A 15,659-nucleotide genomic window follows, 5' to 3' on the forward strand; every position below is an offset into this window, starting at 1 on the left:
TTGCATACAGTAAAAATTAAACTACTTTATGCAAATGAGTAGAATAAATGAGTAGTACATGTCCGTGGCGTCTGTAACTATCCGCTTGTGCATCTACAACAGAGCATAATTGTGGGCAAACAACAAGCAAGCTAAGTACAAACTGTTCTTAACTCCGGCCCTCAGCTATGCATAGGATAGATTCTGAAAAGCTGCTGTTTGTTCATAAGTAATTTCTAATCCTTTTGAAGGATATAGACTTATTTCGGATTCTTCTTTAGGAAGATCATTTGAGCTTTTTAAAGATCTGCAGGTGGGTGGTAAGGCACTGGTAGAACTTCGAGGCTCATCGTTAATATCACCCAACTTAAGCTATTGTCAAATCCAAATAAAAACTTTGCAGTTCTCCTGAACATTTGATTGATTTGTTTACCTCCTGTGTTTTTGCTTCTTTTGTTGCATTAGTGGAACTTAAATCCACTTATTTTTATATTTCTTTGTATTTTATTTTTATTTTCTACATTTGATTTCAGCAAATTCTTTTTGATTTCATATTGTGCTATTACATTTTTATTTCCTTTGTTTTAATGTTGTCCTAATGTCATTTCTTGACTTCATGCTAAATAGCTAACATGTACAAAAAGCTAACAAATGAATTTCCTATAATGAAGCCAGGTTAATGTTAAGTATAAAACAGTTTGAAAGAAAACACTTAACATAAGAGTGCAAATCACATTGACATTATGGCATAATTAATAATGATTAAGTGAAAAACCAAGGTAAAGCATTCTTTAATGTTTATTTATCGATTTATGTTGTACATTTGCCGCACATCACTTTGGTTGGCAGCCAGTGCAAAGTTTAAAGTGGTACGCCACAGAATCCTCTGCTTGAGAAACACTGCTAGTTGACTTATAGAGATTTTAATGTTAACAGTTTCAGTACAGTAGCAAATACGGGATTGAAAATAAATAACACATAAAAGCTAATATTGTACTAAACCTTTGCGCCTATAGCCAACATTAAAGGCTAGATGACCCTAAACCTGCTCTTTTTTCTATAGATGATATGCAAACATGGATCATTTTCTTGGGATTCTGTGCCTAAGAGTATCTGAATTTTTTGTGGAAGCAAAACTATTTAAAATACTATGAATGTTATTAAATATATGCAACTACATTACAAATCTTTGCAGCAGAAGTGATACAAAGAAGATTAACTTCCCAGCATAGAAGGTTAAAAAAAACTATAATACTTTTCAGATGTAGTTGAAATGGGCTTTTCAACGGAACTGGAAACATAAAAGAATTAACCAAGCAGTTTGCAATATTTCCTGGAAGCTCCTGACTTTAACAGTGGAACACATTTTGGTGATTGTCTGCAAGAAGAGCGGCTTATAAATCACATTTTGTAGTGCTTGGGTCAGCGCCATGTCCAGCTGAGGTCTACATGACCTCCACTGTCTCCTGCACCTGTTTTCAACATCCCCTTGTGCATCAGCATCTCTTTATACACCCGAGTTCAGAAGCAGAGTTCATCCCCCATGAATGCAAGTCATCAGTCAGTCTTCTCATCTTTCTGTTTATTGTTCAAATTGACCGTATATGTAACTTTTTTCCCTCCTTATTCCTCGTCCTGTCAGTCATCGCTCTTGCGACCAGTCTTGCTGAGCACAGAGTTTAATTCATTAAGCAGATTAGATGGCATCATACCCTCTCCGCCCAGAACGGGTCTTTTGCCGAGAGTCTTACAGCCACCGTGAGGAGGTGGAGGCAACGGCATTGGCTGCAAATGTCTGGACAGAGATGGGGAAGGTAGCCGCTGAGGCAGGCAAATATCCATAGAACCTCTCCTGTTTGGGGCCTCTGGAGCCTTGAGTAGGTCCTTGGGCTTTGGGCAGATGGCTAAGGTGCTGGCCTTGAGGCGGAGACCAGCATCCTTGATTGCCCTTTGGTCTCTCTCTCCAAGAGAAGTCCTCCTGTCTGTCAGCTGTGGGCAAATATGGCATGGAACTGAATTCAAGTCCATCACAAACAACACTTGAACCTGAGCTTTATTATCCTTGTTCTTACCATTGTGACACCAGATTAAAATCATGACGCTTTCACGAGTAATCAAATCGATAAACTGTAAATTCTGATGTTCCAAGGGAAGCTTTTTAAAAACCTTTCTTGATCTAAGTCAATGAAACAAATCAACAGCTATTCAGAGATCTTGAAGTATAATATTAATCAATATTAATCAGTCATCATGATGGAACACTTACCCATGAATGGATAGATTGATAACATTTAATTTTTATGGTAACAAATAATCAGTAAAGGAAACTACTACTGATTTCCTCACCAGTCTGCTGGGATTGTGGTTGTGTGGTGGGACCTTGCTGCTTTCTGTCACAGCTCCCCCTCTGGATGATTTGTCATCTTCTTTTGAGGTCCACAAATAGAGGTCAGAACCATACTGAAGACACAAAGCCAACAGCAGTAATGAGAAAAAAAACCTACGCCACTATTCAAAAGTTTGGGGTCACCCAGACAATTTCACGTTTTCCATGAAAACTCACACTTTTATTCATGTACTAACATAATTGCACAAGGGTTTTCTAATCATCAATTAGCCTTTCAACACCATTAGCTAACACAATGTAGCATTAGAGCACCGGAGTGATGGTTGCTGGAAATGTTCCTCTGTACCTCTATGTAGATATTCCATTAAAAATCAGCTGTTTCCAGCTAGAATAGTCATTTACCACATTAACAATGTCTAGACTGTATTTATGATTCATTTAATGTCATCTTCATTGAAAAAAAGCTTTTCTTTCAAAAATAAGAACATCTCTAAGTGACCCCAAACTTTTGAATGGTAGTGTACTTGTGATGGGTATTAAATGAGGACAACATGGTTCATATTCATTAACTGCCTCTCTTGAAAGACTGCAGGTTGGTGGCTTCTGCAGATGTTGAAGGAAGAGTACATTAGTGTGGCATGAAGTATAAACTGCTCTAAACTAACTACTGTGTAGGTATAAAATATTGTTTTCAGCCAGTTTAAAACAAGCATCTTTAAAAACGAGGGAAAGTCAAAGAGCGATGATGCTCTGGTCTATCACAGCAGTCCGACAGAGTCCTGATCTCTGGCTAAACTTTCTCTTTAACAATGTCTCCTTTCATATCACTGTGACCCCCAGACCTAAAGAACTGTCTCTCTTTAACAAATCCTTATTTCATCACTGCTAGGACCTGTCCTTGGACCTTTACACCCTCCCCCAGCTCTCCACCACTCACCACCACCTTACCTCAGAATGAGGTCCTCCATCGCTAGTTGCTATGGAAACTGTCGGAGCACAATGCTCGCCAACAGGTAAGGGAAGGGAAATCAAGAACACTGAAGTGCTCTCTGTCTACTTTCTCATCTACACTTTCTCTCTGCCCTTCCCGCAAGTCCTTTGTCCTTCCCACAAGCCCCTGTGTTGGAAGCTGACAATCCTGATATTTAGCGGATTTGGGAGGAGAATTCTAATATTTTTAGCTGGCTCCAGTCTCCTATAGATTTAGCTGTTGCAGAGCTAAGAGCTTCTCCAAAGAGAAGAAGGAAGAAAAAAAAAAACTCCACTGAAATAAACACCTTGAAACACTTAAAAACAACCGACAGAAATTGGCTTCCCCTTCAGATCAATCTCTCCCTGACAGTGTTGCCCTTTTTACTTGCTAACCCAAACTAAGGCACTAAAAGGCTTTTACAGTAAGCACCTGTGATAAACAACACTGTGCTGCAGATGGGTTCCCATAAAAGAAGCCAAGGAGAGTGCTGAAGAAATGTGCTGAGCGTACAATACAGAACTGGGAAATTGTAGTTTGATATTTCAGTTTGGTGTGATACTCAACTTTGCGTCATTTGCTTGAAAATGAGCAGAAAATAGATGTTTAGTCTAATGAGGGGGAAAAAAAGATGCTATTTAAAGATGAAGACAGCAGCAACGGAGATGAGAGCGAAAAATAATACTAAGATAATGACACATCCGTAGCTGTTCTCCCCGTGTTTGCTTTGCTTTGCATTATTTATGTCATATGTGCTGTGTCAGCCACTGACAGCAACAACACTTAGCTCTATCTGGGGGCTAAGTACCACAATGTGATTGTTACAGTCGCCTTGACCTTATTCTCACAGCTTTTCCACATAAAGTGATTTATGTTTTTGCTGAGTGACCTCGAAAACTTTACAGTTCTCTCCCTGTTTATGTATTTCATCTGCCTAACAGCACAATGGGAATGGATGATTGGGGGGGAAATATGATTTATAATATCTCCTTGTGCTGAGATATGGATTGTAAAAGATGATTTATTCAGTCGGTAATCGAGTGTATTTTTCATCCAAATAAGGAGGATGTGTCCGCAATGTGTGTGTCACATTCAGTGAGATTTCTGGTAGGAGTTAGAGGGAGCGTACACATTCTTGTTCTTTCCTCCCAGGAGTTTTCTCATTAAATAGCTTCATCAAGCTGAGAGACTTCCTGTTTTTTTGTTTTTTTTTTAATTTCTCCGCCACCTTACCGTCATCCTGATGATGCCTGTCACCCAGCTGACCTGCGTCTCCCTCTTGTCACAGCAGAAATGCCTGAGGAGGGAAAGCTCAGTCACATCACCGAAGCCAATGTGTGTCACTTTCACACCCGTTTTAAACAGGTGACTGGATTTGGTGAGTCACAGCACCGGACAGAGTTTCTTCTAGAGGGACACTTCACTGATCAGTGTAAACGGAGCAGAGGCGTTCTTGCCTCCGTTACCTGTCATTATATAAATGTGCGTGAGTAAAGTAAACTCTCGGCAGCAGCGATTAGCGCAGTTAATAATAACCTAGGATGATGGTTTAAGTAATAGCTGTCACCTATTCAGGGTTGTACAGTATGTAGTTTTGAGCTATATCTGATGACAGCTATTGTGGTCATGTACTGTACTGTAATCCAGCTGTAGATAGCAATTATGAAAGCCCATCAAGGAAGGAAAAAAGTATGGAGATTACTGAAAGGTACTTGTCACGTAATAAATGATATTGATGTGTTGGTGTTCTTTCTATTTAGCTGCACAAAAGTTTACAGAAAGACCCCGAAGACATTGATATTTCAAATTCTATCAAGAAAAAAATGTATGGTGAATAAATAAAATATACATAAAATGCTAGTAACAGAGATTTTTATTCATAATTGCATAAGGGAGATTATCTGGAATCTGGCAAAGTGAGAATTATGATGGTGACTTAAGACTTAGGAAAAATACACTGTTCAAAAGTTTGGGGTCACCCAGACAATTTCATGTTTTCCATGAAAACGCACACTTTTATTCATGGTGCTAACATAACTGAACAAGGGTTTTCTAATCATCAATTAGTCTTTCAACACCATTAGCTAACACAATGTAGCATTAGAACACAGGAGTGATGGTTGCTGGAAATGTTCCTCTGTACCCCTATGGAGATATTCCATTAAAAATCAGCGATTTCCAGCTAGAATAGTCATTTACCACATTAACGTCTAGACTGGATTTCGGATTCATTTGATGTTATCTTCATTGAAAAAAAATGCTTTTCTTTCAAAAATAAGGAAATTTCTAGGTGACTAAAAATGGTAGTGTAAATATCGTTATTTTATTCAATGAAGTGATCACTTACAGTTAGCAAATGTTTGCCCCCCTTGACCCTAAATAAGGGGCCCTCATTGGGCACTTTGCCCTGAGCCCTGGAAAGATAAAGATTGCCACTGCCTACTCGCACACAAGTGACTTGTGTTTTGACTGCAGTTTTTGAATGACTGCAATGAGAAGCAAATCCACCATTTTGTCTGTATTTTTCATGTAAAGTCTGAATGTCAGCCCTAAAAAAAAACGGGACCACAGAGACACAACTAGCATAATCGCAGAGCGTAAAAGCTGCTTTGCTGTTTATTTTGATATGTGGTGTGCTGTATACTACTGAACACGTATATATTACTTTTAAAATTTAAATATGTAACAAACAAAATTACAGAGATCTGGTTAAGCTCTTTCTTGCAAATGATACCAACATATAATATACATTATCATGTAATATATTAGCAATTAGCATAACAATGTTTTTTTATATGCTTTAGGGATCAACTTATGTCTATAATTTGAAAGAAAAGCATTTTTTTTGAATGAAGATAACATTAAATTCATCAGAAATACAGTCTAGACATCGTTAATGTGGTCAATGACTATTCTAGCTGGAAACAGATGATTTTTAATGAAATATCTATATAGAGGTACAGAGGCAATTTTGTTAGCACATGAATAAAAGTGTGAGTTTTCATGAAAAACATGACCCCAAACTTTTGAATGGTAATGTCCATTAAAAGTTACTTCTTAACAGCATGTGATAGCAAGAACCCTGTCAATAATAACTGGGCTTCTTCTTTAATAATGATTTTTATAAGTGAATATGTACAAATACAAAAGCAGGAGTTATAATTAAAATTCTCTCCGGGTTTCTCCAGTGTTCATCGAATAAAGTTTTTGACATTTAGTACCTATTTAACATCATAGAGACTGAAATTCAATCTCTTTTTCACAGAGACAAGATGACGAAAAAATCAGCAGGAACAATCAGACCTACAATAATCTACAAATGAATTAATGGCAATTTATATTCCATTTTTGTTCATATTTCCAAGCTCTATGTTACAATTATCCTTATTAGCAACCTGATTAATCAAATAACAGGTAAAAGTAGGAAAACAAGAATTAAGTGACATGTTTTTGCTGAAAATGGACTCACTTGTGCATTAGGAATTGAGATTAGCAGTGATAATGTGAAATACTAATACTAATCACAACAATAAACTATTAAAAAGTATTCTTACATGCAAGTCTCACTTGTTTAAAGATGTCTAACATTCTAAAAGTTCATGTATAAAAAAAAGAATTCAATCTAGTAGTACAGCAGACGAGAAAAAATATTCCAAATATTAATAAATGAAAGTCAAGACTTTTTACCACCTTCTGAGGTGTTTTGTAAGTGAATTGAATCCGGTACTTTTTAACACTTGTCATAACCTTCTGACTGTTCTGACAACAGCTTTCTAACTCACAATGATCCTATTCAAATAACCTAAATGGGAAAATGTTCGCTGTGCTATCAGAAATGGAGTGAAAGAGCCATTTCTGGATAAAGTTTGTCAAGAATTGCATTGTTGACCTGAAAAAGAAGCTCTTCATGCGTGACAGAATATAGTGGGTTTCAGGGAGCTACAAATGGCGATTAAAATAAAATGAGAAAATGATTGTGTACAGTTTCACCCCTCGACAGTCGACTACACAGCAGCAGCACCTCGCCATGTGACCATCACTAATATATTTTTACTGCTCTGATGTTCCCATTAGTAACCCACTTAGATCATTACAAAGTGCTTTAACTTCAACTTTTTAACTCGTTGCCACTTGATTTTTTCAGTTTCATAGAAATTTTAAGTGGAAAGGGTAAAAGTCACAATCATGAATAATTGAACTGAAGAACTTCTACAGGGTACTCACCATTGTTGTTTATCAGTGTAGACTGTGAAGCCCCAGCTGTTTAAAAAAAAAAAAAAAAAAAGGAAAGACAGGGGTCAGATTTGTACATTTTGGCTCTGCAAACCCAAACTTGTGATGTCCTGATTACCAATTTAATTTGAAAGGACATGTGGAATCTTAAACTTCAACACCAATCAGCAACAAACAAAGACAGAAAGTACTGTAAAGGTAGCAAAAGGTCAGAACTCTTTCAGCGAGGAGGGGAAAAAAAACAAGTTCAGTGAGAGTGCTAGGTGCTAAACAGTGGAATTAATTAAGTTAATTACTGCAGCTCACATGTTTATGCATGAGCAGATATGAATATGCTCCGGGCCAAAGGGTACAACACACAGGCACATGCTGCTCACCTCTCCACGTTTAAGTAGAATTTGTTGGGGGAGATGCAAAAGATATTGGATCTTTAAAATTTAATTGTGCAAGTGAGAGGATTCATCTGTTGGAATATTACTCGGACGTGTTGCAGGAACAACCAGAAAAGCACTCAGAGAGCCCAGTACTCCACCAAGGCTGTTCATTCTCCAGTATGGCATTGTCAGAAATGCAGCATTTGTTTATTAGTTTTTGATGATCAGAAATCACGACAACATAGAATGTGGCCATTTAATGTAGATGTTGTGAGCATAGGTGTGTGTTGTGTATGTTATGTACAGATACCGAATCACGTGACCTAAATATGTAGCGGTCGGCGGGAATTGATCTGATTCAAAAACGCCCTCACAATTTAATCAATTGTTCCTTGTATTATTTCCAATGGATAAGTCCTGATAAGTCCGCAGCGGTTGATTTGTATTAGGATCGCAATCATGTGATTGTCAGCAGGCAGCTGACATAGTGTTCATTTGTAGTCATAGTTACAGTGACCAAACAGTCTAAAAGTCAGTTGACAACATAATCAGGAGAAAAAAATGTTCTTATAATTACTAAATGTGCATTGTCAATGTTCTTAAAATCAAAGGAATTAAATGCTTTAAGATATTGTTGACTCAATGCCACAATACTGAGGATTTTTTTATTATCATTTATATATACAGTACATACAAAAGTATGTACAAAATACTGAAAGTGTTGAGTAGTCCACTGTACATGCCACATATCTCTCACATATTTAAACAAGAAAAGCACTCAGAGAGCCCAGTACTCCGCCAAGGCTGCTCAGCTGTTGTATGATTTCTGACGGATGAAATCTTTAAAAAACTTGTGGTCCACAGCGGTGAATTTGTAGGAGGATCGCAATCGTGATCGTCAGCAGGCAGCTGATGTAGTGTTCACTTGTTGTCATAGTTACAGTGACTATCTCGCAATGATACAGAAATCCTTAACAAATCCGTGAATCTAGACTACAAGCTGCATCACTGCCAAAATCTACCATACATTCCGGACCATAAGCCGCTACTTTTTTCTCACACTTTGAACCCTGCGGCTTATACAACCATGCGGCTAATGTATAGATTTTTAAGGGCGAGCTTCATGCCACCAATAGGTTTAGCCTCGTCACATCAGAATGAAATTACCAAACAGGTCACAGTGGACAAATGAAACTGTTCGAATGAAATCAAACGCACTCACACTAAATTCTTCAGATCAGTCATTTTGCGCTTCATGCACACAGTGTCATCATGGAAAACACACGAAGAAATACGTATGATGCAGCTTTTAAGTTAAAGGTAATCGATCTGACTGTCGAACAAGGAAATAGAGCTGCTGCACGTAAGCTTGGCATCAATGAATCCATGATGAGAATTACGGTAATCACTTGGTCCTTGTGTCATTTCTGACCTTCCCTGAAAATTTCATCCAAATCCGTTAATCCATTTTTGAGTAATGTTGCTAACAGACAGACAGACAAACAAACCAATGCTGATCGTCACATAACTCCGCTACGTTCCTTGTCGGTGTAGTAAATGACACACAGTACTTCTAGAAATAACTTCCAGAAATCCAAATATAAAAGTCAGTGCAGTTATATACACAATTTTAATTAACAATACTGATGACGTCATCAACCTTTACAGACACCTTTACCAAATCCGTGGATCCAGACTACAAGCCGCATCACTGCCAAAATCTAATCACTTGGTCCTTGTGTCATTTCTGACCTTCCCTGAAAATTTCATCCAAATCCGTTAGCCCATTTTTGAGCAATATTGCTAACAGACAGACAGATGGACGCCAATTGTCAAAAAACTATACTAATAAACTAGCTAATTATTAGATGCTGCAAGCTAAACAAAGTGACCCTCTTCCCACATGCTGAGATTCCTATATGCTTGCAAGTGTATAAATCCACGTAACTGTGTGCACTTAACTGTAAATGAACCTGCACACAGGCAGCGTGAGGTGAAAAGACCACCTTCCTGGAGAATACCCTGAAAACCTTCGCAGCTGTGGCTGGAACGGAGCACAGAAGTAGGGGGAAGAACAAAGCAAAAAAAGAAGGGGGCAGAGATAGAGAGACCGCAGCCTGGAGCACCACTCCTGTGAGTTAAGACAGCCGATCCAACCCCGCAGTAGGCCGCTCACAAATAGACCTCTGCCTAATGAGGTACTGGAGCGCTGCCTCTCCTAACCCTCTCGCTATGACTCTTTCCATTCTCCTCAGCACTCTGTCTTTATTTCTTTATTCACCATATCACTTCTCCCGCAGCCCACTCAACAGTATATCTATGATACCACGCTGCATAATTCTTTCCTTCTGTCCCGCTTTCTCTCTTTCTCTTCATCTCCCACTCCCTCTCTCTTATCCAGTTTTTCTCCCCCTGAAGGACTGTGCAATGTAGACAATCGCTTGCTGGACTCATTTTTCACACTTCCCGCTGACTCGAATTTCCGACATGGGGAAAATTATGAGGAATTACAATTGGGTAACGTGAAATATAGGGTTTGGCTTCTCAAAAATGTCCTCTTTGACCAACAGGAAGTGCTGCGGGTTTGGCGGGTGTCATAAATTATAATAATAGAGGATCATTAAAATAAGATGGTGGCCGCAATGTTTACTATCTGCGGGAAGTGGGTTGAATAATTTGTATTTGTTAAAACGCAATTACACTTAATCAATTTCATTACAGTGAAAAATAAGACGGGGTCAGGAGTGGCTTGGGTATCATTCTGGGTGTTGGTAAAGTATCACGGTGGACGAACAGCTTGCTCACAAACGCTATTAAAGACTTCACTCAAGAAGACGGTGGCACTGCTGAATAATCCCTACTTCATCTGCAATAAAAGAAGGCTTGATTTGCTAACAATGTGTGCAGCAGCTGTTTTGGTGCTAATGAGTCACCATATGTATTAATATGAACCAAAAACTTGGTGCCTGAAAAAAATGCAATATTTATCGCTCCACAAACTATGCAAGGAAGGAACGGAAATTATTCCAGTGACCACCAAAACTACTTCACAATTATTGACTGACCACTGAGACACAGTCCGTTATTGAACATCTGGGATAAGTCGGAGAAAAATGGAGAAAATGGAGACTAGCTACTAAAGGACAGGAAGAATGGTAATGTAAAGTATATGGCAATGAAAATCACTTCAGTTATGGAAGGAAATATTAATGCAGCAAATGAATAAATGCACATTAAGTGCACTTAATGGCAGCTCAAAATACAAAACCCACAGCACAAATTGCACAGCAGAATTTCTTCTTTTTCGAAGAATTATGATGCTAGCTGCAAATGCCTCCCTGTGTTGTAACTAAAGGTACTTTAATGGTTAATTTCAGAATTAAAGAGACCTTTTCTAGTGAGTCAGGCCATCATTTCAGCTGAAAATGTGTTATTTAGTCCATTTTTTGTGGTCAAAGCATCTGTTCTCTTAAAGAACCCAGCGTGTGGCATTAATAGCACTGGTTTCACATCCACTGCAGCTTTGCTCACTTACACTAACTGCGCAAGTGAAGACAGAAAATGTGCAGCAATGCAAGTCATACAGCTAAGATTGTGATTTGTTTTAGTTAATCTACTGCAGAATCCCTTGAAGTTTTATTACTCTGCCAAGGAACGGCGGAGTTATGTGACGATCGACGTACGTTTGTCTGAGTCGACTCACAGAAGAACAGATTTGGATGAAATTTTCAGGGAAGGTCAGAAATGACACTTGTTCTTTGTGTGATTATGGCTTACTTGGTTGGAGGCTTGAGCTTTTTCTTCAGGCCCAGGTAACATTTCACACACTTGAGCTGGACTGATTTCTCTGCTTTAGCGCTCTGCAGACAACAAAAAAAAAACAACAGCTAAACAGTTTGGATTAATAACTACAAAAAGGGGGAAAAAACATCATTCCACTTATTAAAGTAAAATGAAATGCCAACAAATTATTTGCGCAGTTGCAAAAAAAAATTATAATCAATTTGAATCTTTTTCCAACCAACAAAGAACAAAGTAGAAGAAAACAAAGTAACCAAATCAAAGCTATAACCTGCCTCTGACACCTACACATCACAATCAGTAATTACTGCTAAATATAGACATAGCAATAATTGCAGAGTTCAAGAAATATCAATTAAATTGCAGTAACACTTGTAATTTCCCTTGCATTTATGCAGTAATTAGACACCTTCTTGTGCAACCTGATACTTGGAAAAGCTTTCAGTGAAAGTACCCCTACAACCTCTATCTGTTTTCCCCTCCCACCTACATCCTCCACCCTTCTGCCAGAATTACTGCACCTCCATCAATTATTAACACTTCTTCACACTCCTTTACGAATTCCATGTTTCAACTGCAGAAATGTGCTGAGAAGAAAACCCCTCCGGGGAATTTGGTCCTGCTGGTCCTTTCTGAAGCGCTCCGCGTATTCTTCTTCTTTTTTTTTTTTAAAAGACTGGGAAGTCCGCAGCCATCAAGTGCGTTTGCAAAATGTAGAACCTCGAGGCCGAGACATCGCCAGGGAGATGAAGGAGATTGAGACTGGCGAGATTTGGTTGCAGTAACACAGGATTCATTCTATCACATTTTGGTTTGCTTAAGCAGCTCTATAACCTTTTTAAATTCCCTCAACAGACAAAGCTCTGTGTTCACCTAAGACTTTGTGTTTGCATGCAGAAACCCATGGTGGCAAGTGTTGACTGTGAATGTGGCAATAGATCAAGCCAAAACTAAAAGTATACTTACTTTGATATCTCTGTAGAGCAGCAGCTTTTCTGCACGTAGTACTACATACTTGTCCTGAAATCTGTGCCCTGAAAGCAGTTTGGAGGATCCATCGCTGAACTTCAGATAGTCGCTTTTTATAAACTGTCCTTGGTCTGTTATGAAAAATCGAAAACAAGTCAGTGTGAAACATTGCAAATTTAAGGATCTATTGGTTTGTTCCACATCTGGCGATCAGGAATAAAACAGATACTTTTACAGAATTGTTTTAAACACGAACAGATGGTTAGGTCAGTTTTGTCAAGCTTAGCAATCTCTTTTCACTATATATCCATAATTGTTTTGCTATTTTACCATTTATCCATTACTTCCAGCTAGAGGCATAATATTTAGACTTAACTGTTCATTTTCACCACTTGTCAGTAACCGGAGTGAATGATGGCACCATAAAATGTGTACTCGGCTCCGTGTTGCCATATTTCGGTAGTTATTTAATGATTACAGGAGATCTATGCAAAATTATGGGAGACATCTACTCATCATCTGCTCTATTGTTCACAAGTTTGGAGTCACTTAGAAATGTTGATTTTTAATGGAATATCTACATAGGAGTACAGAGGAACATTTCCAGCAACCATCACTCCTGTGTTCTAATGCTACATTGTGTTAGCTAATGGTGTTGAAAGACTAATTGATGATTAGAAAACCCTTGTGTAATTATGTTAGCACATGAATACAAGTGTGGGTTTTCATGGAAAACATGAAATTGTCTGGGTGACCCCAAACTTTTGAACGATAGTGTATATTAACATTTAACTACAGCTAACTATTTCAAGTTTTCATAACTTTTAGATAGTTATACTCATTTCAACCTTTTATCTATTAGTCAGCATGTTCTATCAATACAGAAATATATTCTTTATGATAACCCACCATTTTCTTTCTTAACCCCAATGGAGTGGGAATTAGTTGGGTGTTATTAGCAGAGACAATTTAAAAAAGCACAAACTGACAAAAAATACATAAAAATCTACAAATTAACATATCCAGTGCTACACTAAATAATAACATGCAACTGGTATGTGTGCAGCATAGTATACATGCTGTAATTTTTTTTTTTTTTTTTTTTTTAACCATTTATTGCACACTACCTTTCCCATCAGCCACTCTTTTTGCCTCTGCAAACTTCTTTATAACAAGAAACGCAGAGCTCGGGCAGTCCAAGGAGCTCCACTCCAACACCTGCTCAAGAATCTTCTCGCTGTGGTGCAACGGTCGCTCTGTTAAAAAATAAAAGGTTGTGAGCCAGAGAGGGGGAAATAATTAAAAAAGGTGAAAGTGATTGGAAACAAAAATGGTCAGAAGAGTCAACTGCCAACAAGAAAACCATTTTGTCCTCAGGTTCAATGAATTAGAAATGCATGAAACACACCCATAACCTCCTATCATAAAACGTACAACTAATTCTAGTTAACCAAATAACAAAATGATGCTGTTGTTCCCCCCATTTTCATCACAGAACAGTTTAAATTATCAACAGCATATCAGCACCTGATTATAAAAACACACTCATGTGCAAAATAGACCTATTATCTCTTCCTAATTGGCGAGCAGTGTACATGCTATCAGCCAAAATAAAAAAAGCAGATAATTTGTGTACCACCACTCCTGCTCTGATGCCTTCATCTCTACACTCCCCTTGTTTTTCATAACCAAAGGAGGTGAGAAAGAGCCACAATGGCATAACTTATTCATAACAGTGGGCTTATCTTCTCTCTGGAATCTATGCAGACCCAGGCCATGGAATTAGTTCCTCATTTCCCAACAAATATTAGCTCCCCTTTTCTGCCTATTGTCCTCGATAACAGTGTTTATCTGTAGCTATCCTCCAAAATGGCTAATTAACGCACTTTCCCTCCCTTCTTTATGGTTTTACCAGCAAAACCTGTCACGCTACTGCCTTCAAAATAGCTTGTCTGTTTATTCTTTCACAGACGTATTGTTTTGGCATGGAAAATATGCTGAACCGTCAGCAAATATATTCAGTATTCATCACACCTTCATTTTTAGAAGAGGACGGCGTGTCCTCTGTAACTTTGCGAGGAGAAAAACAAACATAAGAGCGAGGTGTAAACTCTCAGTGAACTGATGAAAAGTGCACGGGGACCGCCAGCTAAGCAACTTCGCGACAAAGCTCAACTTTGACTTCCCCTTGCTTGCCGCTTCCCGCTGTATGATCAAATGCAGGTGTTGCGAGGCATGAGGCGCCATCAGCGCATCCTAATGCGAGATGAGGTGGGTCAGCTCTCCGGGTTGATCATGCAAGAAAGATGAAGGTAATTTATGACATATGATGGCAAAGATGATTAATTAATGTGCATATCATCAAACTGACGATGCTCGGCTAATTTCTCAGTGTGCTGCCACGTTCACAGACACGGGTTCATTAGAGAGATAGCATAATCTTCTAATCACAAGGTCTTTGGATGTAGGAAAGTGTGATCATCGTATATGCCCTGAAATGAGAATAGCCACATGAATAGTAATGTGACACTAATTGGATATACAACAGATGACAGTGGAAAGTTTCGAGCCACGACTTTTGCAACTATAAGATGTCAAATTTCACAGCAGGGTTTCACTTATGAAATACAGCTCACATTTCACGGAAAAAATAAATTACAGCTTATTGCAATGCAACAGGTGTGTTGAGTGTCTGTATTTGTAAGTGCACATAGAGGAGTCAGAGTCAGAGATGATAGCAGTCAGGAATGAAATTAGAAGCTAAATTAAAAGCTTAATTTAAATGAGAAAAAAAAACGGAAATTGCGCATCAAGATAATGGCCACGATATGCACAAAATACAGAGTGAACATACATAAGAGCCGTGTTATTAAAAGAGACAACAGACTCCAGTGGTAAAAGGGAAACATCGCATCAGCGCATAGAAACATAATCACATTTGTCAGGCCTTTGTGACCGTAGAACTTCAGTTAATGACTAAATGACT

The 15,659-nt window shown here is 38.3% G+C and overlaps 1 protein-coding gene across 1 annotated transcript in view; it reads right to left on the reverse strand.

Annotated features, from left to right (window-relative positions):
- Nucleotides 1-754: 754 nt before the first annotated feature.
- Nucleotides 755-15,659, reverse strand: part of arap2 (ArfGAP with RhoGAP domain, ankyrin repeat and PH domain 2) — a 181,391-nt gene continuing 166,486 nt past the window's right edge. The window contains exons 27-33 of the mRNA XM_023273857.3: nt 13,801-13,929; nt 12,671-12,804; nt 11,681-11,763; nt 7,521-7,556; nt 4,530-4,593; nt 2,326-2,439; nt 755-1,968 (exon numbers count right to left, since the gene is read on the reverse strand). Coding sequence (XP_023129625.2) covers nt 1,618-1,968; nt 2,326-2,439; nt 4,530-4,593; nt 7,521-7,556; nt 11,681-11,763; nt 12,671-12,804; nt 13,801-13,929 — 911 coding nt within the window. The 3' untranslated portion in view covers nt 755-1,617. The remainder of the gene's footprint in view (nt 1,969-2,325; nt 2,440-4,529; nt 4,594-7,520; nt 7,557-11,680; nt 11,764-12,670; nt 12,805-13,800; nt 13,930-15,659) is intronic.

The sequence above is a fragment of the Amphiprion ocellaris genome, chromosome 23 (genome assembly GCF_022539595.1).
Source record: "Amphiprion ocellaris isolate individual 3 ecotype Okinawa chromosome 23, ASM2253959v1, whole genome shotgun sequence".
In the NCBI taxonomy this organism is placed as follows: domain Eukaryota; kingdom Metazoa; phylum Chordata; class Actinopteri; family Pomacentridae; genus Amphiprion; species Amphiprion ocellaris.